This window comes from Scyliorhinus torazame, chromosome 3 (assembly GCF_047496885.1).
Source record: "Scyliorhinus torazame isolate Kashiwa2021f chromosome 3, sScyTor2.1, whole genome shotgun sequence".
Lineage (NCBI taxonomy): Eukaryota > Metazoa > Chordata > Chondrichthyes > Carcharhiniformes > Scyliorhinidae > Scyliorhinus > Scyliorhinus torazame.
In genome coordinates, this window is record NC_092709.1 from 249992962 (window position 1) to 250020224 (window position 27263).

A 27263-nucleotide genomic window follows, 5' to 3' on the forward strand; every position below is an offset into this window, starting at 1 on the left:
TCACACTTTTCTGCATTAAACTCCATTTGCCACCTCTCACCCCAGCTCTGCAGCTTATCTATGTCCCTCTGTAACTTGTAACATCCTTCCGCATTGTCCACAACTCCACTGACTTTAGTGTCATCTGCAAATTTACTCACCCATCCTTCTATGCCCTCCTCCGGGTCATTTATAAAAATGACAAACAGCAGTGGCCCCAAAACAGATCCTTGTGGTACACCACTAGTAACTGGACTCCAGGCTGAACATTTCCCATCAACCACCACCCTTTGTCTTCTTCGAGCTAGCCAATTTCTGATCCAAACTGCTAAATCACCTTGAATCCCATGCCTCCGTATTTTCTGCAATAGCCTACCGTGGGGAACCTTATCAAACGCTTTACTGAAATCCATATACACCACATCAATTGCTTTACCCTCATCCACCTGCTTGGTCACCTTCTCAAATAATTCAATAAGGTTTGTGAGGCACGACCTACCCTTCACAAAACCGTGTTGACTATCTCTAATCAAATTATTCCTTTCCAGATGATTATACATCCTATCTCTTCTAAACCTTTCCAAGACTTTGCCCACAACAGAAGTAAGGCTCACTGGTCTATAATTACCGGGGTTGTCTCTACTCCCCTTCTTGAACAAGGGGACAACATTTGCTAACCTCCAGTCTTCTGGCACTATTCATGTAGACAAAGATGACTGAAAGATCAAAGCCAAAGGCTCAGCGATCTCTGCCCTAGCTTCCCAGAGAATCCTAGGATAAATCCCATCCGGCCAAGGGGACTTATCTATTTTCACACTTTCCAGAATTGCTAACACCTCTTCCTTATGAACCTCAAGCCCTTCTAGTCTAGTAGCCTGTATCTCAGTATTCTCCTCGACAACATTGTCTTTTTCCTGTGTGAATACTGACGAAAAATATTAATTTAGCACCTCCCCTATCTCCTCAGACTCCACATAGAACTTCCCACTACTGTCCTTGACTGGCCCTACTCTTACCCTAGTCATTCGTTTATTCCTGACATATCTAAAGAAAGCTTTAGGGTTATCCTTGATCCTACCTGCCAAAGACTTCTCATGTCCCCTCCTGGCTCTTCTTAGCTCTCTCTTCAGGTCCTTCCTAGCTAACTTGTAACTTTCGAGCGCCCTAACTGAACCTTCACGTCTCAACTTTACATAAGCCTCCTTCTTCCTCTTGACAAGTGTTTCGACTGCCTTAGTAAACCACGGTTCCCTCGCTCGACCACTTCCTCCCCTCCTGACAAGTACATACTTATCAAGGACACGCAGTAGCTGTCCCTTGAACAAGCTCCACATTTCCATTGTGCCCATCCCCTGCAGTTTTCCTCTCCATCCGATGCATCCTGAGTCTTGCCTCATCGCATCATAATTGCCTTTCCCCCAGATATAACTCTTGCCCTGCGGTATATACCTATCCCTTTCCATCATTAAAGTAAACGTAACCGAATTGTGGTCACTATCACCAAAGTGCTCACCTACCTCCAAATCTAACACCTGTCCTGGTTCATTACCCAGTACCAAATTCAATATGGCTTTGCCTCTCATTGGCCTATCTACATTCTGTGTCAGGAAACCCTCCTGCACACATTGGACAAAAACGGACCCATCTAAATTACTCGAACTATAGTGTCATCTACAAGTTTGCTGATGACATGACCGTAGTGGGTCGGATCTCAAATAACGATGAGTCAAGAGTGCATGAACGAGATAGAAAACCTAGTGGTGTGGTGTAACGACAACACTCTATCCCTCAATATCAGCAAAACTGGAACTGGTCATCAACTTAAGGAAGCAAAGTGTTATACACACCACTGTTTGCAACAATGGTGCCGAGGTGGAGATGGTTGACAGCTTCAAATTCCTAGGTGTACACATGACCAACAATCTTTCGTGGTCCACCCACGTCGACACTACGACCAAGAAAGCGCAACAGCGCCTATACTTCCTCAGGAAACTAAGGAAATTCGGCATGTCCACAATGACTTTTATCAATTTTTACAGATGCACCACAGAAAGCATCCTAACTGGTTGCATCACAGCTTGGTATGGCAACCGCTCGGCCCAAGACCTTAAGAAACTAGAGTTGTGAACACAGCCCAGACCATCAGGCGAACCCGCCTCCCATCACTGACTCAGTCTACGCCTCCCGCTGCCTTGGGAAAGCGGGCAGCATAATCAAAGATCCCTCTCACCTGGGTTATTCTCTCTTCCAACCTCTTCCATCAGGAAGAAAGTACAAAAGTCTGGCGCAAATCCGACTTGTGTCACATCGGAAAAATGGTTCGAAAGTCTCCGGCCCGAAATGGGCTAGCAGCGACGTAATGGGATCTGCGCTTGCGCACGTGGTTCACGCCGTGCAGCGTCATACGTGGCGCACCGCGTGACGGCTCATAAGGCCGCGCTGCTCCCCTCAACCCGACCGGAACACACGACCGGAACACCCGACTGGATGGCTGGCCGCCGCTCAGCCCCGAGGTTCGAGTCACGGGGTGTGGAGGCGCACCTGGACGCAGTGGAGCAGAGGAGGGACGCCCTGTATCCCGGACACGGCCGCAGAGTTGCCCCACGCCACAGCTGGCGTCTGTGGAGGGAAGTGGCAGAGGCCGTCACCGCTGTGGCCCTGACACCACGGACAGGCACCCAGTGCCACAAGAAGGTGAATGACCACGTCAGAGCAGGCAGGGTGAGCCTCCCCATATCCCCCCTCCCCCATATCCCCCCTCCCCCATATCCCCCCTCCCCCATATCCCCCCTCCCCCATATCCCCCATATCCCCCCTCCCCATATCCCCCATATCCCCCCTCCCCAATATCCCCCCTTCCCCATATCCCCCCATCCCCCATCTCCCCCCTCCCACATATCCCCCCACCCCCATATCCCCCCTCCCCCATATCCCCCATATACCCCATATCACCATATCCCCATATCCCCCTCCCCATATCCCCCACCCCCATACCCCCCTCCCCCATACCCCCCTCCCCCATACCCCTCTCCCCCATATCCCCCCTCCCCCATATCCCCCCTTCCCCATATCCCCCATGTCCCCCCTCCCCATATCCCCCTCCCCCATATCCCCCCTCCTCCATATCCCCCTCCCCATATCCCCCTCCCCCATATCCCCCTCCCCCATATCCCCATGTACCCCCTCCCCATGTCCCCCTCCCCATATCCCCCTCCCCCATACCCCCCCTCCTCCATATCCCCCCTCCCCATATCCCCGCTCCCCCATATCCCCCCTCCCCCATATCCCCCCTCCCCATATCCCCAAGTGAATTCAGCCCTAACCTTAACCTCTGCAATGCACGCGCAACCGATGGCGTGCATTCATATACCTGCCTAACAGTGTTGCCTTTTACCCCTGCCACCGCCCCCACCCCCCCACCCCCACAGGAGAAGCGCGCACACAACAATAGGGAGCATGTGAGGACTGGAGGAGGCCCCGCTGATGAGAGGCCACTGACCGAACACGAGGAAAGGGCCCTGGAACTGGCTGGCGGACCTGAGGACCGGGAGGTTGCTGATGCAGAGGTCGGGGGTGTACTAGCAAGTGAGCCACAGACAGCCCGTCCCCATATCCCCCCTCCCCTATATCCCCCTCCCCCATATCACCTAATCACTGCCTGATGTCTAACCATGCATGCTTCATTGTGTATCGCAGGACCAAACGTCCAGGCACCCATCCCCGCAGATGCAGACCGCCCGCAGGATGCCCCTCGCACACCACGGGAGACGGAGAGACCTGGTGCAACAGGGAGACGACACCCACGTCACGTGCGGGAGTGACCACCCAGCGACGAGGGGGGCGGCCACAGGCCCCCGTCACATCCGAGCCAGGACACCACTACCCAGGACACCACTACCCAGGACACCACTACCCAGGAAACCACTACCCAGGACACCACTACCCGGGACAGCACTGCCCAGGACACCCCTACCCGGGACAGCACTACCCAGGAAGACGAAATACCGGACAGTGACTCAGAGTGGATGGGTGGAGTCGAACCCCCACCCCAAAGTGCCATGGACTCAGAGTGGGACGAAGAGCACGACACAACGCCACTGCTGTCACCAACACCCTCCACCATCGCAGAAACACTCACCTTGGTTGGGCACTTTAGCGATGAGGCGTCTGCTACACTCACTGGTGCGCACAACACAGCCGTCCCGGTACAGCAGGTGGAGGTAGGAGCAGCAGAGGGGCCGGGCGGTCGGAGGGCAGCCCAGCCCAAGCGAACATCTGCCGCCCAGATGGATCCCGGGTTCCTGGAGTTACCACACCCACACATAGATCCGATGCAACCACCGACCCGGAGACGAGCGAAGAGGGTGACGGCCGGCTTGCGGCGGCTGCAGTCGCAGGTGGAGGAGTCCACCCGCGTCCAGGAGCTTGGAGTGGTGCCGGTCATGCATGCCACCCAGGCCGACACCGCACGGGTGGCGTCCGCGGTGGAGGCAATGGGTGCGACGGTGTCAGACATGGGGAACGGTTTGCGAGGCCTGGGGCTTTCCGTGCAGGCGGCGTCTGTGGCCCAGGACATGGCTGCCCTCTCACAGGAGGCCATGAGCCAGTGCCAGCGCCAGATGGCAGAGGCGCTCAACACCATAGCCCAGTCTCAGCAGGCCATAGCCCAGTCTCAGCAGGCCATGGCCCAGTCTCAGCAGGCCATGGCCCAGTCTCTGCAGGCCATGGCCCAGTCTCAGCAGGCCATCGCTGAGGGCATCGGCGCCAGTGGCCATGTGCGAGCCGGCGTCGCACTGTCACAGACAGGGTTTGCCAACCCCCTGGGCTCCATGGCTGCAAACCTGCAGACCCCTGTCGATACCAGCACGGGCCTCCAGGACTGGCAGCGCCAGATGTCAGGGGGGGCGTCGGATGGCCAGTCCGTTCGCATCCCCCACCCATGTAGAGGCCTGGGGGCCAATGGACACCCCGAGGGAGGAGGAGGTGGTGTGGTCCGTCCTGGCTCCCCCTGTAGTGGAGGTCCCAGAACACCGCGACACCTCGGACTCCCCCCCTTCCGTCCCAGGTGCATCGGGTGGGCAACGGGCAGGACAGGCTGGCAGCTCGCCATCCCAGTCGCCCGGGCCGCAGCCTGGCCCATCTAGGCCAGGACGCCCCAGGAAACGGCCGCCAAAGGTGTCCAGTGTCAGAGGGCAGGAATCACAGGAGTCCACCTCCAGTTCTGCTGTACCGTCTGGGGAACCACGTAGACGTAGCCAAAGGGCCCGTAAGGCCAAACAATTAGACACTGAGTAAGTTGGCACGGGTGCAGGGCACAGATGAGTTTTAGGGGCTAGGGCACGTGCATGAACTCCTTTGGTTATTAAAGTCAATGTTACACCTACAGAAGCTGCCTTTGTGCTCTGTCCAAAGCGTGCGGGGGTGTCATGTACGTTGAGCGCAAGTGTGTGTGTGAGGGGTGGTCTTACCTCAGCCCCAGGTGAGTCTGCCCCGTTCCCCTTGGGCCGCCATCAACATCCCCCCGGGCAGAGGACGGGACCGTGCGCTGCAGTGTCACAGCCGCATGCAGGGATGGTCCGGGTGGATGGTCGTACTGTGGCCATGGGTCAGACATAGTCCAACGATGTGGAGCCAGGAGCTCACCGCAGGGCGGGTTGTCATCATCCTCCATGGCATGCAATAGACACGTGTCCACCCGCAACTGTGTGAGCCCGGCCCGTTGTGCTGCAGGTGGATCAGCAATGGGGGGGGGGGGGGGGGGGGGTGCATGCGGGTGGGGTGGGTGGGGTTGGGGAGGGGTGTGAGGGTGCTGGGTGGGTGGATGGGTGGGGGGTGTGGGTGGTCGGCTGTTGCCATGGTGTGCGGTCTGTGGCCATACTATGACAGCCACCCGCCTGTGTCTACCCCGTCTGCCCTGACCATTACCCCCATCCCCCTCATCTGGGGACGACTGCGCCTCTTTCTGCTGCTCCTCCACTCCGCCCTCCTCTGCCTGTGGCACATCGCCCCTCTGCTGGGCTATGTTGTGCAGGACGCAGCACACCACAATGATGTGGCCGACCCTATCTGACCGATACTGGAGGGCGCCCCCAGAGAGGTCCAGGCACCTGAAACGCATCTTCAGCACGCCAAAGCACCTCTCTATCACTCCCATTGTCGCTACATGGGCATCATTGTAGCGGTTCTCCGCCTCATTGCGTGGCCTCCGTATAGGCGTCATCAGCCACGATCGCAATGGGTAGCCCCTGTCGCCCAGCAACCAGCCCCTCAGCCGGGGATGGCGTCCCTCGTACATGCCCGGGATGGATGACCACGACAACATGTATGAGTCGTGTACACTGCCTGGGTAACGGCAGACATGCAGGATCATCATGCGGTGGTCGCAGACCACCTGTATGTTCATCGAATAGGTCCCCTTCCTATTGGTGAACATGGCCCTGTTATCTGCAGGTGGCCGCATGGCGACGTGCATCCCATCAATCGCGCCCTGGACCATGGGGAACCCGGCCACGGCAGAGAAGCCCACGGCCCGGGCATCTTGGCTGGCCCGGTCCACAGGGAAGCGGATGTAGCGGTGCGCCATGGCATATAGGGCATCTGTCACTGCCCGGATGCACCGATGCACAGATGTCTGCGATATGCCGGACAGGTCCCCACTCGGTGCCTGGAATGACCCCGTTGCATAAAAGTTCAGGGCCACCGTAACCTTGACGGACACGGGGAGAGGGTGTCCCCCGCCAGTGCCACGTGGTGACAGGTGTGCCAGCAGGTGGCAGATGTGTGCCACGGTTTCCCGCCTCATCCGGAGTCTCCTCCTGCATTCCCGGTCCGTGAGGTCCTGGTATGACTGCCGGGGCCGGTACACACGGGGCGCCCTCGGGTGCCTCCGTTGCCGTGGGGCCGCGACGTCCTCCTCCCCCTCCTCGTCCTGTCGGTCAGGTGTCCCTCCAGCCTGGGCGGCTGCCTCCTGTCCCTCTGCGGCAGCCTGCGCCGCCTCTCTGGCACGCTCCTCCTCCTCCTCATCCAGGGCAACATAGACATTAGCGGCTGCCGCCACGGCGGCCAACATCGCTGGATGATCGGAAAAAATGACGGCCTGGTGGGGGGGAGGGGAACGACGACATGTCATCATTGCCCATATCCCCTCCTCCCCCCAGCCAGGTGGCATGGACCGCATGGGTCCAACTGTTGGAGGCTGGCACCTGGCCAGGTGGACCAACTCACTTGCCCTCGCATCCCCCTCCCTGGCACGGACCCCCCCAACCTTCTCCCCGGCACGGACCACCCCAACCTCCTCCCTGGCACGGACACCCCATCCCCCTCCCCGGCACGGACCCCCCCAACCTCCTCCCCGGCACGGACCCCCCAACCTCCTCCCCGGCACGGACACCAACCTCCTCCCCGGCACGGACCCCCCCAACCTCCTCCCCGGCAGGACCCCCCCAACCTCCTCCACGGCACAGACCCCAACCTCCTCCCCGGCACGGACCCCCCATCCCCCTCCCCGGCACGGACCCCCCATCCCCCTCCCCGGCCGGACCCAACCCAACCTCCTCCCCGGCACGGACCCCCCCCCAACCTCCTCCCCGGCACGGACCCCAACCTCCTCCCCGGCACGGACCCCCCCAACCTCCTCCCCGGCACGGACCCCCCATTCCCCCTCCCCGGCAAGGACCCCCCCAACCTCCTCCCCGGCACGGACCCCAACCTCCTCCCCGGCACGGACCCCCCCTCCCCCTCCCCGGCACGGACCCCCCATTCCCCTCCCCAGCACGGACCCCCCCCAACCTCCTCCCCGGCACGAACCCCCCATCCCCCTCCCCGGCACGGACCCACCATCTCCCTCCCCGGCACGGACCCCCCCAACCTCCTCCCCAGCACGGACCCCCCCAAACTCCTCCACGGCACGGACCCCAACCTCCTCCCTGGCACGGACCCCCCCCAACCTCCTCCCCGGCACGGACCCCCCCGACCTCCTCCCCAGCACGGACCCCAACCTCCTCCCCGGCACGGACCCCCCCAACCTCCTCCCCGGCACGGACCCCCCCAACCTCCTCCCCGGCACGGACCCCCCCAACCTCCTCCCCGGCACAGACCCCATCCCCCTCCCTGGCACGGACCCCCCATCTCCCTCCCCGGCTGGACCCAACCCAACCTCCTCCCCGGCACGGACCCCCCCCAACCTCCTCCCCGGCACGGACCCCAACCTCCTCCCCGGCACGGACCCCCCCAACCTCCTCCCCGGCACGGACCCCCCATCCCCCTCCCCGGCAAGGACCCCCCCAACCTCCTCCCCGGCACGGACCCCAACCTCCTCCCCGGCACGGACCCCCCCTCCCCCTCCCCGGCACGGACCCCCCATCCCCCTCCCCGGCACGGACCCCCCATCCCCCTCCCCGGCACGGACCCCCCATCCCCCTCCCCGGCACGGACCCCCCATTCCCCTCCCCAGCACGGACCCCCCCCCAACCTCCTCCCCGGCACGGACCCCCCATCCCCCTCCCCGGCACGGACCCACCATCTCCCTCCCCGGCACGGACCCCCCCAACCTCCTCCCCAGCACGGACCCCCCCAAACTCCTCCACGGCACGGACCCCAACCTCCTTCCTGGCACGGACCCCCCCCCCCAACCTCCTCCCCGGCACGGACCCCCCCGACCTCCTCCCCAGCACGGACCCCAACCTCCTCCCCGGCACGGACCCCCCCAACCTCCTCCCCGGCACGGACCCCAACCTCCTCCCCGGCATGGACCCCCCCATCCCCCTCCCCGGCACGGACCCCCCATCCCCCTCCCCGGCACGGACCCCCCTCCCGGCACTCCCCCGGAGCCCAGCCCACTCTAACCACCCCCCCCCCCCCCCCGCCACACACACACAACCCGAGACACACCTCTCCTCACACATTCAGACTGCGGCCACGCCATCGCCTGCCCAGAGCCAACCCCCCAGGCCGTCACTCATCTCCACGCTGGTCACCTCCCTGTGCTCCAGGTTCACGCCGATGAAAAGGAGGTTTAATTTACGTTGACGTGAACGGTCATCACGTCGACGGGACTTCGGCCCATCCGGAAGGGAGAATATCGGCAGGCCGAAAATCGGCTGCCTTGCGCAGACCCGTGCCATTCTCCGACAGCAGTGGCGCCATTAACGCCCCGCCGACTTTTCTCCCTACGGAGACTTCGGCAACCGGCGGGAGCGGGATTCACGGCGGCCAACCGCCATTCTCCGGCCCTCTGGGGGGTCGGAGAATGACGCCTCTGAAAACACGCACAAACAGATTCAAAGTTTATTCTCCAGACTCCCGAATGACCCTCTTATGCACTGAACTGGGGCAAAATTCTCCCCCAACGGTGCGATGTCCGCCGACTGGCGCCAAAGATGGCGCCAATCAGACGGGCATCGCGCAGGCCCAAAGGTGCGGAATGCTCCGCATCTTTGGCAGCCTAGCCCCAACATTGAGGGGCTAGGCCGACGCCGGAGGGATTTCCGCCCCGCCAGCTGGCGGAAATGGCGTTTGTTGCCCCGCCAGCTGGCGCGGAAATGGGGCGCATGCGCGGGAGCATCAGCGGCCGCTGACAGTTTCCCAGCGCATGCGCGGGAGTGTCAGCGGCCGCTGAAAGTTTCCCGCGCATGCGCAGTGGGGAGAGTCTCTTCCGCCTCCGCCATGGTGGAGACCGTGGCGGAGGCAGAAGGGAAAGAGTGTCCCCACGGCACAGGCCCGCCCGCGGATCAGTGGGCCCCGATCGCGGGCCAGGCCACCGTGGGGGCACCCCCCAGGGTCAGATCACCCCGCGCCCCCCCCCAGGACCCCGGAGTCCGCCCACGCCGCCTGGTCCCGCCGGTAAATACCAGGTTTGATTTACGCCGGCGGGACAGGCAATTTCTGGGCGGGACTTCGGCCCATCCGGGCCGGAAAATTGAACGGGGGGGTCCCGCTTACCGGCGCGGCCCGATTCCCGCCCCCGCCCAATCTCCGGTACCGGAGACTACGGCGGGGGCGGGATTCACGGCGGCCAACAGCCATTCTCCGACCCGGCGGGGGGTCGGAGAATGACGCCCCTGATCTCTCTGCGCATCTTCTCTGCTGATGTAGCACTATACTCCTTATGCTTCACTCAATGTTTATTTCTATGTGTTTACACTGTGTATTTATCGTACGTCCTATGTTTTTCATGTATCGAAAGATCTGCCTGGAAGGTACGCAGAACAATATTTTTCAATGTACCTCGGTACACGTGACAATAAATTTAAATCGAAATCTTAAGCGCACAAATGCTGGGATTTTACTAGGTGACGGTGGCCCCATCCATAGGCTGGAAAGTTGGACTATTCCCGCCTCCAAAGATCATTGAAGCTTCAACTGGGCTTTAACCGAGCAGGGAATTATCATAGAATCCCTACAGTGCAGAAGGAGGCCATTTGGCCCATCGAGACTGCACCAACCCTCTGAAAAAGCACTCCACCCAGTTACACTGCCCTGTCCACCTTGTATACCCGTAACTTAACCTGCACATCCCTGGGTCATTAAGGGACAATTTAACGTGGCCAATTCACCTAACCTGGTATGAAACTGGAGAACCCGGAGGAAACCCACTCAGACATGGGGAGAACGTGCTAACTCCACACAGACTGTCGCTCAAGACCAGAATCAAACCCAGGTTCCTGGCGCTGAGAGGCAGCAGTTTTAACCACAGTGCCACCATGCCGCCCCTGATTGACTGAAGCGTGTCCCACCACTCAGAGCTGCCAGCAAATAGGAAAGTCAACAATTTGTCAAGTCTAGCAGCATCACTGGAGACCACAGAGAGGCGACCAGCACATGATGGACAGTGTTGCAGCATAGAAGGGAGGGCATTGTTAGACTCAGACCGAATACTACTTAATGAACTTACAGAAGTGTATGAAACAAGAGTTTTATGGGAGCACATCTGACATAGAAAAAATAAGCAGGAAAAGGCTATTCTGCCCTTCGAGCCAGCTCCACAATCCATGATGATCATGGCTGATCATCAAGTTCAATACCTTGACCTCGCCTTACCCCCATATCCCATGATCACTTTAGCCCAAAGAGCTATATCTAATTCCTTCTTGAAATTATACAACGTTTGGGCCTCAACTACTTTCTGTGGCAGCGAATTCCACAGATTCACCACTCTCTGGGTGAAGAAATTTCTCCTCACCTCAGTCCTAAAAGATTTACCCCTTATCCTCAAACTATGACCCCTAATTCTGCACTCCCCCAGCATTGGGAACATTCTTTCTAAATTTAGCCTGTCTAATTCTGTTTAGAATTTTGTAAGTTTCTATGAGATCCCCTCTCACTCTTTTAAACTCCAATGAATATAACCTTAACCGACTTAGTCTCTCCTCATATGACAGTCCCATGGGGAGGGGGTGTTGGGGGAGAGGCGGCGGGGGGTCTCGATACATGTGTCATGGGGAACTGTGACTCAGCGGGGTCTCACTTCCTCGCCCGTGATCGCACTCCACCCCTACGACCTCCCTTTCCTCTGGCCACCGGCCAAATTCAAGGCCCTCTGCTCGGGAACGGTGAGGGGCCGCAGGGGTGGTGGTCGCCCTCCGGTCTTCTCCCACTCCCGGCAGTTGTGCGTGGCCTTCTCCTGGGGTGCGAGGGATGGGGACACATACAACAGAACTTTTAAACGGTCCGACACATGCAGGGGTTGGGTAGATGGTGGCCAGGGACCCGGCCATGGCGGCTGGCATGGGTGCTGGTACATGCGGCAGGGTGGGGGTTCGGCTGTTATCTGCGGGGGGGGGAGGGTTAAGAGTGTGTGGGGGGCGGAGTTAGTGCCAGGGGCACGGTGCAGCCAACTCACCCTGGCCGGCTTGAGAGGTTGTGCAGTTTCTTCCCACACTGGATGCTGGTCTGGACAATGTTGCCCACGGCGCTGACTGCCTCTGCCACCTACGCACCGGCATGGCGTACAGCGGCACCTGGCGGCCTTCCTCCGGGGCTGGGGTATAGAGTCATCCGCATCTGCTACACTGCATCCAGGAAGGTCACCAGCTCAGCGTCCGTGAACCGTGGTGCTGCTCTCCTCCCAGCCATCTTGTTGGCTGGGACGGTGCATGTGGGGAGAAGGACCGCTTAAGTGCAGCTGCGGCATGTCAGCATTATCAGTTCCAATCAGGGACCTGACGAATCCGGCACCGTTTTTCATGGAATTCATTGTGTTCCACGTGTTGCTGGTGCCATCCATTAAAAGTAGCTGAATCGGTGCAGGTGTTGTGCCGCTTTTTCTGTAGTAAAACTCCACACATCCTCCGCTGGAATCAACACTTAGCCTCAGAAACGGAAAATCCAGCCTGACAATTTGCAGTATGAGTCTGACACTTTGCCAAATTTTGTTCAGATTACATCCTGCATGGCAACCAGTGCACAACTGTTCAGTCTTGTTGTGCTGTGCTCTGTTTTGATGAGGCTGGACCGCCGATGTGCTGTTTGTTCAACCACTTTCCCATCGAGGACTTGGTCATAGATCCAAATTGCCTCCCCTGGCTGGAAGTCTTGCAGGTTGTGAGCCATGTGTCTTTTGTCATCGTTCCACATCTGACTGAAACGATATTTGTCCTCTTGTACACACGTATGAGAATGAGTGTATGTGTGAGAGTAGGGAATTGAGTTCTCAGTCTTTTCCCATAAGGAGTTCACATGATTCTTGTCCATTTTGGAGTGGAATTGAACAATAGCTCATAAGATGTATGTCATCATTCTTCTTTGGCAATGACTTCATTGTACGCACTCCTCTTTCCGCTTCAGCATTAACTTAAAGGTCTGTTGGTGACCCGATAGTGTGAACAAATCCATACAATGCCAGAAACTTAGCATTAATTCACAAATTGTGGTCAAATAAATGGGTAGAGGATTGGTTAACTAACAGAAAGCAGAGAGTGGGGATAAATGGGTGTTTCTCTGGTTAGCAACCTGTAACTAGTGGGGTCCCTCAAGGATCAGTGTTGGGCCCGCAATTGTTCACAATTTACATAGATGATTTGGAGTTGGGGACCAAGTGCAATGTGTTAAAGTTTGCAGACGACACTAAGATGAGTGGTGAAGCAAAACGTGCAGAGGATACCGGAAGTCTGCAGAAGGATTTGGATAGGTTAGGTGAATGGGCTAGGGTCTGGCAGATGGAATTCAATGTTGCCAAGTGTGAGGCTATCCATTTTGGGAGGAATAACAGCAGAATGGATTATTATTTAAACGGTAAGATGTTAAAACATGCTGCTGTGCAGAGGGACCTGGGTGTGCTGGTGCACGAGTCACAAAAAAGTTGGTGTGCAGGTGCAACAGGTGATTAAGAAGGCTAATCGAGTTTTGTCTTTCATTGCGAGAGGGATGGAGTTCAAGACTAGGGAGGTTATGCTGCAATTATATAGGGTGTTGGTGAGGCCACATCTGGAGTATTGTGTTCAGTTTTGGTCTCCTTACCTGAGAAATGACATATTGGCACTGGAGGGAGTGCAAAGGAGATTCACTAGGTTGATCCCAGAGTTGAGGGGATTAGGATATGACGAGAGGTTGAGTAGACTGGGACTGTACTCATTGGAGTTTAGAAGGATGCGGGGGGATCTTATTGAAACATATAAAATTATGAAGGGAATAGTTAGGATAGGTGCGGGCAGGTTGTTTCCACTGGTCGGGGAAAGCAGAACTAGGGGGCATAGCCTCAAAATAAGGGGAAGTAGATTTAAGACCGAGTTTAGGAGGAACTTCTTCACCCAAAGGGTTGTGAATCTCTGGAATTCCTTGCCCAGTGAAGCAGTTGAGGCTCCTTCTTTAAACGTTTTTAAGAAAAAGATAGATACCTTTCTAAAGAATAAAGGGATTCGGGGATATGGTGTACGGGCCGGAGAGTGGAGCTGAGTCCACAAAGATCAGCCATGATCTCATTAAATGGCGGAGCAAGCTCGAGGGGCCAGATGGCCTACTCCTGTTCCTAGTTGTTATATTCTTATGACAAGGTGTCGGATTCCATGGTCTGAAGTTTCACGGATTTGGAGGGATTATTTGTGTGGAAAAAACAGTGGAGGCCGGATTCCGGGAGTCCTCGCCAAAAACGTGGCCTCTCCTATTTTCTCAGGGATGGGTGGAGGGGACGATGGGGATGGATTCTAAATTGCACATCCGTGGTTCACAGACTTAAATTAGGAGGTGCCTGTAATCATGTGATTTTGGTGATGTAGATATCCGAAACTCGAAGTGTGCGGGTTACACCAGATAAGAGCAGTTCTGAACCTGTGGATTCAATGTTTTTTTATTTTATTCTTTTACGGTTTGTGGGCGTCGCTGGTTAGGCCAGCATTTATTGCCCATCCCGAGTTGCCTTTCAGAAGGTGATGGTGATGTGCCTTCTTGAACAGGTGCAGTCCCTAAGGTGTAGGTACACCCACAGTGCTGTTAGGGAGGGAGTTCCAGGATTTTGCCTCAGCGACTGTGAAGGAACGACGATACATTTTCAAGTCAGGGTGGTGAGTGACTTGGAGAGGTACTTCCAGGTGGTGGGGTACCCCTTTGGTATGGTTGTGGGACTCCTTTGAGCGAAGTCAGGCGCCGTTTTAGAGAGGAAAGGTGCCTTTTGGGTTGTTAAAAGTAGACATAATTGTTTTTCTTTGGGCCCTACCCTTTCCCTGGTTACCATCTTGCTCTTAATATATGTTCTTTATTTTGCCCACCAGTGGCCTTCACTCTCCTAATTTACTTTTTATGTAACCCTCTGAAGGGCGGGTTCAGCGATGATACCGCTTAAAACTGAATAGCTAGCATGCCACTGGAGTAGTTTTACATTAGTTACTTTATTAAGGATTGAGATGAATTATAGGGAGAGTACTGAGTAATCATTATTAACCATTAAACTTGTACTTTTAGGACATAGCAGTAATAAGTAATCAAATGGGATTTAGGATAGCTAACTTGACCAAAGGCACATCACTTCTGATATCCTGTTTTTTGTGAAACAATCCAGGATGCTGGTTCTGTTGTCCTGTTTCTCACAAACAATAAGCACAGGATGCTGAGATTGTACATAGCTGTCAGGGTGAGGATTAATCATGGGTTGCTTGCAATTCTATTGGGTGAAGTTTGAACATTGCTTGCGATTCTACTGGATAAGTTTAAACATAGCAGCTTCAGGGATTGGATCGCGTCCAACTGGGATGGGCTATTGATTTTTGAAAGTTGTATATGTACTGAGATTGTGTCTTTGTTCTGTAGAAGGATCATGGCAGCTAGCCAGATCCATAGAAAGATCTTGGCAGCTATCCAGGTCTTAACTCTCATGTACATGAATGCAAGCTTGAAGAAAATAAAACCGTCTTTCAGATTGTTGATGTGTCTGCTGCTCTTTGTACTGAGTTGAGCCACAGGAGAAAAGCCCACGTGGAAGCCGACTCAATACACAGACCTTGAAACTGCTCCTACACCCTCTGCTCTAGATTAGCCTCCTATATCTTGTATCTTTGGCCCAAAGACTACTTGAGAAATATGGCAAAGTTACAAGAGACACTGCAGCCTGAAAGGAAGTGTGGCCAAGTAACAAAGATACTAAAGAAATCACAGATGCTTTCTAGAGACTTTCTGGGAATGCAGTTTCTACTTTAAAAAAAAATGTACAGTACCCAATTATATTTTTCCAATTAAGGGGCAATTTAGTGTGGCCAATCCACCTAACCTGCACATCTTTGCATTGTAGGGATGAAACCCATGGAGACACGGGGAGAATGTGCAAACTCCACACAGACTTGATCCGGGGCCGGGGTTGAATCCAGGTCCTCAGTGCCGTAGGCATTAGTGCTAACCACTGTGCCACCGTGTCCCAACTGCAGCTTCTACAACAGGCTGCAGGACAGCAGGAGGCCCCTGGCCTCAAAGAAGATCTTTATCAGCTCAAAGAACCAGAGAAACAATTCTGGGAACAAAGGCAAAGGCAGAATGAGGGATAAACAAGTGTGAAGAACATCAGCAATTGCTGGGATCTGTCTGAACAAATAGATCTTGTGTACTGGATTGAATTTTACATCTGTACAATATACAATAGGTTCGTATATACAATTTACATGTTCCCCTTTCATCGCCCCTCCTCCCACCTCCCTCTCCCCCCCCTTCCCTTTTTGTTCTTTGGGCTCAATCTTGGGCCCTTTATTCCATCATAGGTGTTGAAGGCTCTCTTTTGTTTTGTATTTGTTGCTGTTGCCCCTGTGGCTTTGTTGGGGGGAGGGGTCTTTTCCCATGTCTCCTCCTGATATTTCCCTGCAGCAACCCCACCACCACCCCGCTTTGTTCCGATCTGCTCTGTGTGGTCCTGTCTGCCGCCATTGCAGGGACCCTTTGTGAATCTAGCAGCTTTTGCTGCACATTCAGGCCCCCGCACTTCCATGCCAGAGGCCGCGCATGCACATGGCGGACTCAGACCGCGGAGCTGGACCTCCCAAATAGTGCCCCCGATCGGATGCACGCCTGACCCGAACTGAGCCCCAAAATTAGCCCGCCGCCGCATGAGCGCCCGCTGCCCTCCGATCGGCACGTCCCCGATCATGGCGGCCGCGGTCAAACCTGCAGCCGCCACTCTAGTATCCCAACCGGCAGGACCATGTTAGAACTACGCTGTCGGGACTCCGGTCACTCGGGGGCGGAGAATGGTGGGAAGGGCCTCCACCAATGGCCGCAGGTAGGGGATACGGGGATCGGCGTACTATCTGCTTTTCGGGGCTCGGAAAATCGGGAACTGGCGCCAGTGCCGATTCCCTGCGTGGAAATGGATTCTCTGCCCCGGCGCAGACGCGATTTTGGCATTGGGGTGCGGAGAATCCAGCCCGTATTGTTAGGTAATTTGGACATTCTGAATTCTCCCTCTGTGTATCCGAACAGGTGCCGGAGTGTGGCGACTAGGGGCTTTTCACAGTAACTTCATTGCAGTGTAAATGTAAGCCTACTTGTGACAATAAAGTTTATGATTGAAGATTATTATCCGCTATTGGTCTCGAACAGGTCTTGGAACAGGCTGATGAATAGTCCCCCACGCTTTGTGGAAGCCCTCGTCCGACCGTCGGATGGTGTATTTGATCTTCTCCAGGTGGATAAATTCTTCAATGTCGCTTGGTCAAAATCCTGGAACTCCCTAGGAGTACCTATCGCACATGCAGGGCAGCCCTGCAAGAAGGAGACTCACTACCACCTTCACAACGGCAATTAGGATTGGACAATAAATGCTGGTCTTCCCAGTGATGCTCACATCCCAAGATCAAATATTAAAAGTCACACACAATCCTGACTTGGGACTATATCACCATTCCTTCACTCTCTCTGGATCAAACACATCTCCCAAACGGCACTGTGGGCGAATCCATACCACATGGATTGCAGTGGTTCCTGGAGGTGGTTCACCGCCACCTTCTCAAAGCAAATTAGGGATGACCAATAAATGCTGGCCTCGCCAATGATGGTCACATCCCATGAACTAAGAAAATAAGTGTTGAAATTCAGATTTAAATCATGCAGCCAGAATAAGGTAAATTATTATTTTAAGCAAACCATGTAATTTTACTTACACGTCTTGCAAGATACTTGAGCAGGTCTGAGAAACTTAAGCTATGAGAATAATCCGTACATCATTGGATCTACTTTTCATTGCAAAAGTCATAGGAAATTATGGCATGAGTTATGCCATTGTGTATATGACACTATAATTACTGGGACATTTGTGTAGCTCCACCAAAACCCGCTCCAAAATCAAGAAATATCGTAGCTCCATTTCAAATCCCTAGTTGTGCAGATTAGTTGGCCTTGAACTGTTGCTTTCTTCGCGGTAATGAGCTTCCGTAAGTGGCATTGGCAAAGCAATGAATCAGGAATGGTGATGCACATCAAATTCAGGATGCTTTTCTGACTTGGAAGGGAACCTGGAAGTGACAATTTTCCTTCTCTGTGGCAGGCATTTTGGTGCTGGGAGTTGTTGTTGAAGGAATCTTTATTAAGTTGCATCGGTGCTTCCTGCTGATTGTACTTTCACCACAATACCCTGGCTGTGGAGTGAATACTGGATACAAAGACATGGAGCACCAATCAAACAATTAACACATTCTGAATGATGTAAAGATTCATGAGTGTGGTTGTGGCTGCATCCTATCAGGCAAATGCTGAGTATTACATCACACACCTAGTTTGAGGCTTATAGATAAAGGAGACGTTTTGAAGAGTCAGAAGATACTCATTACAAAGGAATCAACTTCTGCTCTCCTTTTGTAGCCACAGTATTGATATAACTGGTGCGTTAAGATTCGTGGGATCCCCAAGGTCCAGAGCTGGGCTGAGAGGTGGCAAATGGAGTTTAATGTAGAGAAGTGTGAGGTGATTCACTTTGGAAGGAATAACAGGAATGCGGAATATTTGGCTAATGGTAAAGTTCTTGGAAGTGTGGATGAGCATAGGGATCTAGGTGTCCATGTACAAAGATCCCTGAAAGTTGCCTCCCAGGTTGATTGGGTTGTGAAGAAGGCCTATGGAGTGTTGGCCTTTATTGGTAGAGGGATTGAGTTCCAGAGTCAGGAGGTCATGTTGCAGCTGAACAAAACTCTGGTACGGCCGCATTTGGAGTATTGCGAACAGTTCTGGTCACCGCATTATAGGAAGGATGTGGAGGCTTTGGAGCGGGTGCAGAGGAGATTTACTAGGATGTTGCCTGGTATGGAGGGAAAATCTTATGAGGAAAGGCTGATGGACTTGAGGTTGTTTTCGTTGGAGAGAAGAAGGTTAAGAGGAGACTTAATAGAGGCATACAAAATGATCAGGGGGTTAGATAGGGTGGACAGTTAGAGCCTTCTCCCGCGGATGGAAATGGCTGGCACGAGGGGACATAGCTTTAAACTGAGGGGTAATAGATATAGGACAGAGGTCAGAGGTAGGTTCTTTACGCAAAGAGTGGTGAGGCCGTGGAATGCCCTACCTGCAACAGTAGTGAACTCGCCAACATTGAGGGCATTTAAAAGTTTATTGGATAAGCATATGGATGATAATGGCATAGTGTAGGTTAGATGGCTTTTGTTTTGGTGCAACATCGTGGGCCGAAGGGCCTGTACTGTGCTGTATCGTTTTATGTTCTATGTTCAAGGTGATGATGGAACATGATGGGTATCTTTTAAGTTCATGGGACTTTGAAAAGTTTTCACTTTTCATGATGATTATAATATAGCACTTAGATGTTATGGATGTTACCTGCCACTTATCAAGCCAAGCTTGTGTGTTACCCAGATTGTGACGTCGACTGGCATCATTATCCATGTAAATGTTAGTGAAGCTGGGCATCAAAATTGTCACATCAATTTTAATATATGACACAACAAATTTAAATTCATTCATTTAAATAGTGATAGTTTAAACTTTATCTGAGAAAAGATACAGCAAGCAAAACTTCGGTTACAGTGCAAAATTCCCCCTTTTGCCAGTATACTCAAATCTAACATTGTGGACGGGGTTCTCCGTTGCCTGACGGCAATATCATAATCGCAGATCATGCGGAGAATCCCTTTTTACGACCAAACCGGTGGCAGTGCCAGTTTTCGTATGCTCCACCCCCTCCAAAACGGCATCATTGGGGAGTACGCCACGCGGGTTGGGACGGTCTCAGGACATCACCTGAAGGTCATCCCCTGATGCTCCGCCCCCGATGAGCCAAGTTCACAATAGTGCGGATCATAAGACCATAAGACATAGGAGCAGAATTAGGACACTCGGCACATCGAGTCTACTCCGCCATTCAATCATGGCTGATATTCTACTCATCCCCATTCTCCTGCTTTCTCCCCATAACCATTGACCCCCTTATTCATCAAAAACTTATCTACCTCTGTCTTAAAGACACTCAGTGATTTGGCCTCCACAGTCTTCTGCGACAAAGAATTCCACGGATTCACCACCCTCTGGCTGAAGAAAGTTCTCCTCATCTCTGTTTTAAAGGATCATCCCTTTCATCTGAAGTTGTGTCCTCTGCTTCTAGTTTTTCATGCCAGTGGAAACATCCTCTCCAAGTCCACTCTATCCAGGCCTCGCAGTATCCTGTAAGTTTCAATAAGTTCCCCCTCATCCTTCTAAACTCCAACGAGTACAGACCCAAAGGTCCAGAATTTTTAATTCTCCCTCTATGTACCCGAACAGGCGCCGGAATGTGGCGACTAGGGGCTTTTCACAGTAACTTCATGCAGTGTTAGTGTAAGCCTACTTCCTCATATGACAAGCTCTTTATTCCAGAGATCATTCTTGTGAACCTCCTCTGGACCCTTTCCAAGGCCAGCACGTCCTTTCTTAGATACAGGGCCAAAATTGCTTGCAATACTCCAAATGGGGTCTGACCAGAGCCTTAAACAGCCTCAGAAGTACATCCCTGGTCTTGTATTCTAGGCTTCTCGACATGAATGCTAACATTGCATTTGCCTTCCTAAACTGCCAACTGAACCTGCACATTAATCTTAAAGAGAATCGTGAACAAGGACTCTCAAGTCCCTTTGTGCTTCTGATTTCCTCAGCATTTCCCCATTTAGAAAATAGTCTATACCTCCATTTCTCCTTCCAAAGTGTAACCCCACACCTTTCCACATTGTATTCCATCTATCACTTCTTTGCCCACTCTCCTAGCCTATCCAAGTCCTTCTGCAGTCCGCCTGCTTCCCCAATACTACCTGTCCCTCTACAAATATTTGTATCATCTGCAAACTTAGCAACAGTGCCTTTAGTTCCTTCTTCCAGATCATTAATGTATATTGTGAAAAGTTGTGGTCCCAGCACAGACTCCTGAGGCACACCACTAGTCACCCGCTGCCATCCTGAAGAAGACCCCTTTATCCCCACTCTCTGCCTTCTGCCAGTCAGCCAATCCTCTATCCATGCCAGGATCTTACCCTTAACATCATGGGCTTATGTTTCCTTATTTAACAGTCTCTGATGCGACACCTTGTCAAAAGCCTTCTGGAAATCTAAATCACGTCCACTGGGTCTCCTTTATCTAACGTCCTTGTTACTTCCTCAAAGAACTCTAACAGATTTGTCAGACATGACAGCCCTTTGGCGAAGCCGTGCTGACTCAGTCCTATTTTATCAAGCGGTTCCAAATACTCCACCATTTCATCTTTAATAATGGGCTCTAAAATCTTACCAATGACCGAAGTCAGGCAAACCGGCCTATAATTTCCTGTCTTCTGCCTCCCTCCCTTCTTAAACTGTGGTGTTACATTAGCCAATTTCCAGCCTCTGGGACCCTTCCTGCCTCCAGTGATTCCTGAAAGATCACCACCATTGCCTCCACATTCTCCTCAGCTATCTCTTTTCGAACCCTGGGGTGTAGTCCATCCAGTCCAGGTGATTTATCCACCTTCAGACCTTTCAGTTTCCCCAGAACCTTCTCCTTAGTGATGGTCACTGCACTCACCTCTGCTCCCTGATTCTCCTGGAGCTCTGGCATCCCACTGGTGCTTTCCACTTTGAAGACTGATGCAAAGTAACTATTCAGTTCCTGTGCCATCTCTTTGTTTCTCCAGCCACATTTTCCAGTGTCCAATATCTATTTTTGCCTCTCTCTTACCTTTATATGTTGAAAACAACTCTTCCTATTTTCTTTATATTGCTAGCTAGCTTGCACTCATATTTCATCTTCTCCCCCCTTATTGCTTTTTTAGTTGTCCTCTGCTCACTTTTAAAGGCTTCCCAATCTTCTGGCTGCCCACTAATCCTTGCCACTTTGTATGCTTGTGCTCTGAGTTTTCGACAACTCGTGTGGTGGCTGCGGACTGTGTCCAGCGCTGCCACAATCGGTGTGGGGGGGGGGGGGGGATGGAGAGCGGTGCCGCTGGCTTCGGGGGCTTCGGCGAGGCCTGGAGGGACTGGTAGGGCAGGTCCAAAGGTGGTGAGGGTGGGGTCCAGGGGAGCACTATCTGGCAGGTCGGGTCCACGCGCGACCGGCGTCATGTTGTTTGGCGCGACCACTGCAGGTCGAATCGGTGAGGTTTCGGAACCAATTTTGCCGCGTAAAACGCCACTGTTCCCACGCCGGCGTCGGCACTTAGTCGCAAATCGGAGAATCAAGCCCCAGTGTGTTTCAAGAATGCTTGGCAAAATTCCAACATCACTTTAATGCCCTTTTTAATGTCACAATGGTGAATATTCTGAGTAATCATCTAGTTGGTCCATTCAACGGTTATCAAATTCATAACACAACACATCAATATTGGGCAGCACGGTAGCATTGCTTCACAGCTCCAGGGTCCCAGGTTCGATTCCGGCTTGGGTCACTGTCTGTGCGGAGTCTGCACGTGTGTGTGTGGGTTTCCTCCGGGTGCTCCGGTTTCCTCCCACAGTCCAAAGATGTGCAGGTTAGGTGGATTGGCCATGATAAACTGCCCTTAGTGTTGGGTGGGGTTACTGGGTTATGGGGATAGGGTGGAGGTGTTGACCTTGGGTAGGGTGCTCTTTCCAAGAGCCGGTGCAGACTCGATGGGCCGAATGGCTTCCTTTTGCACTGTAAATTCTATGATAATCTATGTTCATACAACATTGGTTGGCCCTGAAGGAAATGGATTAATTATAGGCACTTACCCATAAAACAAGAACATTCATCAATCGATCGATATTAGTCCGCTTAAAAGCTGACAATCCACTATTCTGCATTAGTTTTGTGTCTTGTCCTTGAAATAAGAATTGAATAAGTTATATGTAAGAAATACAATATAACATTTTCAGAATGGTACTATAACACCACAGTTTTTAAAAAAGCATACAGGGTCCTAAGTTTTATAATAGAGGCATAGCGTATGAAAAATGGAGGGTGTCGTAAACCTTAAATCACTTGTTAGGCCTCAGCTGCGAGTTTTGTGTACAATTCCAGGCATCACACTTTCGGAAGAATGGGAAGGATTTGGAGAGGATGGAGAAGGAGACTGACTAGAATCTTCGCAGCTACAGGAATAACATTCTTCAGTTAAGTGGAGAGACAAAGGACAATACAACGTGGCACTCCTTCCACAAGCGTTCATTCCCTCCACCACTGATAGATGGTAGCAGCAGTCTGCACCATCTACAAGATGCACTGCAGGAACTCATTTAGGCAGCACCTTCCAAACTCACGGCTGCTACCATCTTGAAGGACAAGAGCAGCAGACACTTGGGAACACCAACAGCTGGATGTTCCCCTCCAAGTCATCCACCAACTTGACTTGGAAATGCTTCATTGTCGCTGGGTCAAACTCCTGAAACTCCTTCCCTAAGAGGACTATGGGTGTACCTATGCCACAGGGTCTGTAGCAATACAAGAAGGCAGTTCACCACCACCTTTTTAAGGGCAATTAGGGATGGGCAATACATGCTGGCTTAGCTAAAGACGCCCGCATCCTGCAAATGAATTTTTTAAAAGTTGGGATTGCTTCTCATAGAGCAAAGAAGATTCAATTAAGATTTTTTTAGGAAGATGCCTTTTAGTGATTGTAAGCCACGCTGCAAGTTTCTTCTTGCTTATCACATACCTGCAAAGATTACGAGTCCATAACACCATTCTGTATTCCTCAAAGTGCAACCACGTAGTAATATTTTTTCATTGTCCAAAGAATATTTATTTTCCTTGTAGGTAAGTGCTCCTCTAAATTTGTCCAACCTGTTGTTGGGTGCTTCGCATCTAACCTCACCTAGGATATGAAAAGGAAGAACATATCATTAAATATTTTCTGAATAATTTCATTGGGACGATTAATATATAATCTTGGGCCAGAGAGACTAAGAATTGATGAGGAGGAAACATAATTTTAGGATCCTGGGGAGATTGGGATGTAACCCATACCAAAAAAGATGAAGGATCATGTTCCTTTTGTGCTCAGCCTTAGTGGTTGCACCTATTTATTCGACTAAAATGTTAAACATATCTGGCTGATGAGCAATCAAAACTGAAAAGAACTTACAGAATTTTTTAGATTGATGTCTGTAATTGACATGCTTTACTAATATGAATAAACAGATGTTGCATCCTGGTCTTATTTTTGGAGGGAAATAAATTTAAAGTAATAAAGTTTAAGTGAAAAAAGCAGTGAAATGTCAGAGTAAAAAAATAACTATCTTGATCCCCAACTGCCTTGTCCCACTTATCATTGTTTCAACGGCACCTTACCCAAGCCCACACCTCCACCCCTATCCCCATAACCCAGCAACCCCACCCAACACTAAGGGCAATTTTGGACACTAAGGGCAATTTAGCATGGCCAATCCACCTAACATGCATATCTTTTGGACTGTGGGAGGAAACTGGACCACCCGGAAGAAACCCACGCACACACGGGGAGAACGTGCAGACTCCGCACAGACAGTGATCCAAGCCGGGTATCGAACCTGGGACCCTGGAGCTGTGAAGCAATTGTGCTAACCACTATGCTACCGGGCTACCAATTCAGAGTGTAAAAACTGAGCTGGTCAGGGAGGCTGCCAAGTGCCGACAGGCTGGTTGAAAAGTCCGTTTCATTCTCTGGGACTTCATCCCAGTTGTTTTGTTAAATATTTGGCCTTCCAGCCCTCACCCCGCACCCATCCCCCATGCGCATTTATGCCAACTGATACCCACAGCCACTTATATGGTTTGTTGAAAGCCCAAATGCCAAATTTATGCCAACTCATGTCCCCTACCCCCGATGGCCTCTTCAACCAGAAGTGCCAGTACTCACCACGAGGCCGAGATCCTGGAGCAGAGAACAATTTTGATCGGTGCCCATCTTTGTAAAGGTACTGCACATGCGCAGTTGCGCGAGAAGCGCACAGAACAAAGAACAAAGAACAAAGAAATGTACAGCACAGGAACAGGCCCTTCGGCCCTCCAAGCCCGTGCCGACCATACTGCCCGACTAAACTACAATCTTCTACACCAAGGGGAAGGTCCGTGTGTGCATGGGCGAGAAACCGCGCATGCGCAATTGCGAAAGCGGCCCCAGTACAGGAACAGCGATATGCACATGCGCAAACGCTTCCTACGTATGATGTCACACGCGGCATGACATCAGAGGCCCCTGACCACGCCCATTTAAAGGGGAAATGTCCCAAATCACGAAAAAAATCTCTTAAAGCCGTAAAACAAGCTTCTTTCACCTGGAATGACAGCACAAGGCCTCAAATTCAACCAGGAACTGAAAGTAACCTCCGCAAAACCCTGCAACAAGCAGTTAGCACCGCCCAAAGCGATGACACAGACCTTGAATACTATGACACCGACCTTTATTTTTTCTCTGGGCATCGTGAGCCCCATGCCAGCTCCGACACAAACAGTGAGGACTCGGACGAAGGTTTTTTCATTAGAAATGGCGACCCACGTACCGAATCCGATGCAGACGCGGATTCGTTCTTCGGATTTGAGGATCTTCAGCCCAGCATATACGACATCCCGACTCGTGAGTGCAGGATTATGCTGCGGCCTGACACCAAGAGACAGAGAGCGGTACAAGCCCACAGAGAGTGGCCTGCTGCCACACAAAGAGTGGTCCATGCACCGCTAAGGGTTCCCAACTCCATGATAGAAGACACGCAAGACTCCACACCGCAGTCCTTGCATGAACAAGATGTGACTCCAGTGTCACAAGCGTCCACAGCGAGCTCGTGGACAGACTCCACGATTGAAGAAACGCAAGACTCCAGAGCGCAGTCCTTGCACGAACAAGAAGTGACTCCAGTGTCACAAGCCTCCACTGTGAGCTCGTGTACAGCCTCCACGATAGAAGCAACGCAAGACTCCAAAGCGCAGTCCTTGCAGGAACAAGACCATGAGGGTCTAGCAACCTCCTCTGACCAATTAGCAGCAGACGATGCAAGTCTGCCATGCTCAAGTAAACAGCAAGAAGACTATGACAGTCTACCACGCTCCAGTGCACAGCAGGACGACCATGACGGTCTATCATGCTCCAGTGAAGAACAAAGCGACTATGACAGTCCAAGCCCAAATTACAAAACACAGCGACTATGACGGTCCATCCACATTGTCTGAGCCACAAGGAGAAGACTCTGACAGTATACCCAGCCCAAGTGAACACCAAGAAGCTACTGAGGCTCTATCCACTGTATGTGAGACGAGTGATGACAGCATCCCACTTCCCATGCAAGATGTGCAATGTGACAGACCTCAGCTAGTGTGCACAGAGGCACTCGATGATCACTGTGAGACTATTGGTGATTCCGGTGACACCACGTTACTTCCAACCTTATTCGCTCGAACCTCTCCACAAGTCAATGCATTCCTGCATGTTCCGACTCCAGACGTGGAGCTTCAAGAAATCTCAGCTGACTCCAGTGAACCTGCTCAGACTCCGGACGGGGAGCACCAACAAACCAACACTGACTCAGGTGAAACAGACCAGACTCCAGGTGGAGAGCAACCAAATGCCAACTCTGATTCACGTAAGCCAGACTTTACTCCAGACAGGGAGTGCCGCAAACTCAGTGACGGCACGCTTAGGGTGACGATGACGACAGGAGATGGATCACTTGACAATTACACTGGGTCAGTAATAACAAGTAGTGACTACAGTCCAAGAGGAATCCACCAATATTCAACACAGCTATATCCTTCCAAGCCATACCCACACATTCTTTCCACACCAGAAGTGCAGTCAATGACAGCTTATGCTGGACAAACCCAGTATTCAGAAATGCAGCAGCCAGCAGTTATGCAGCATATTCTCAAACAGGCCAGCACTACGGATCGCCCACTTATGAAATCAAGACCGAAGGAGGACTACCGTAAGCACAATCTGCACTGCAGACTGGATGCCTTAGTTACAGCCCAGGATTTGCTGCACCCCAGCCTGGCCAAATGGCATATTCCTATCAGATGCAAGGTTCTAGTTTCACACCATCACCCGGTATTTATGCAAGCTGCAATTCTGTTTCTAATTCGACAAGCTTCAACAGTTCTCATCAGGATTACCCTTCCTACACAGCATCTGGCCAAAACCAGTATGCACACTATTATCCAACTTCCACATATGGCACATACATGACCTCGAATGATAGTGTTGATGGTACCTCTTCAACGTCAACGACTTATCAGCTACAAGATGCCATCCAACATCACCATCACAAACATCGAAAAAAAAATACTCCCAATCAGACAGCGAAGAGATTTGACCACTTCTTGGTTCCTGATACACAGGGTCACCGATGGCATTCACAAGGACATGCCACCATCAAACTCACCACCCCACCAAGAGAGACTCGACGATCATGACGACCATGATGATTGAAGGGCTTTGGACTCG

The 27263-nt window shown here is 52.4% G+C and overlaps 1 protein-coding gene across 1 annotated transcript in view; it reads right to left on the reverse strand.

The window, feature by feature from the left end:
- The window catches only part of atp8b5b (ATPase phospholipid transporting 8B5b), a 502620-nt gene that overhangs the window by 220260 nt on the left and 255097 nt on the right, over positions 1–27263 (reverse strand). Inside the window, exons 10-11 of the mRNA XM_072497094.1 lie at positions 23505–23663; positions 22582–22670 (exon numbers count right to left, since the gene is read on the reverse strand). Coding sequence (XP_072353195.1) covers positions 22582–22670; positions 23505–23663 — 248 coding nt within the window. The remainder of the gene's footprint in view (positions 1–22581; positions 22671–23504; positions 23664–27263) is intronic.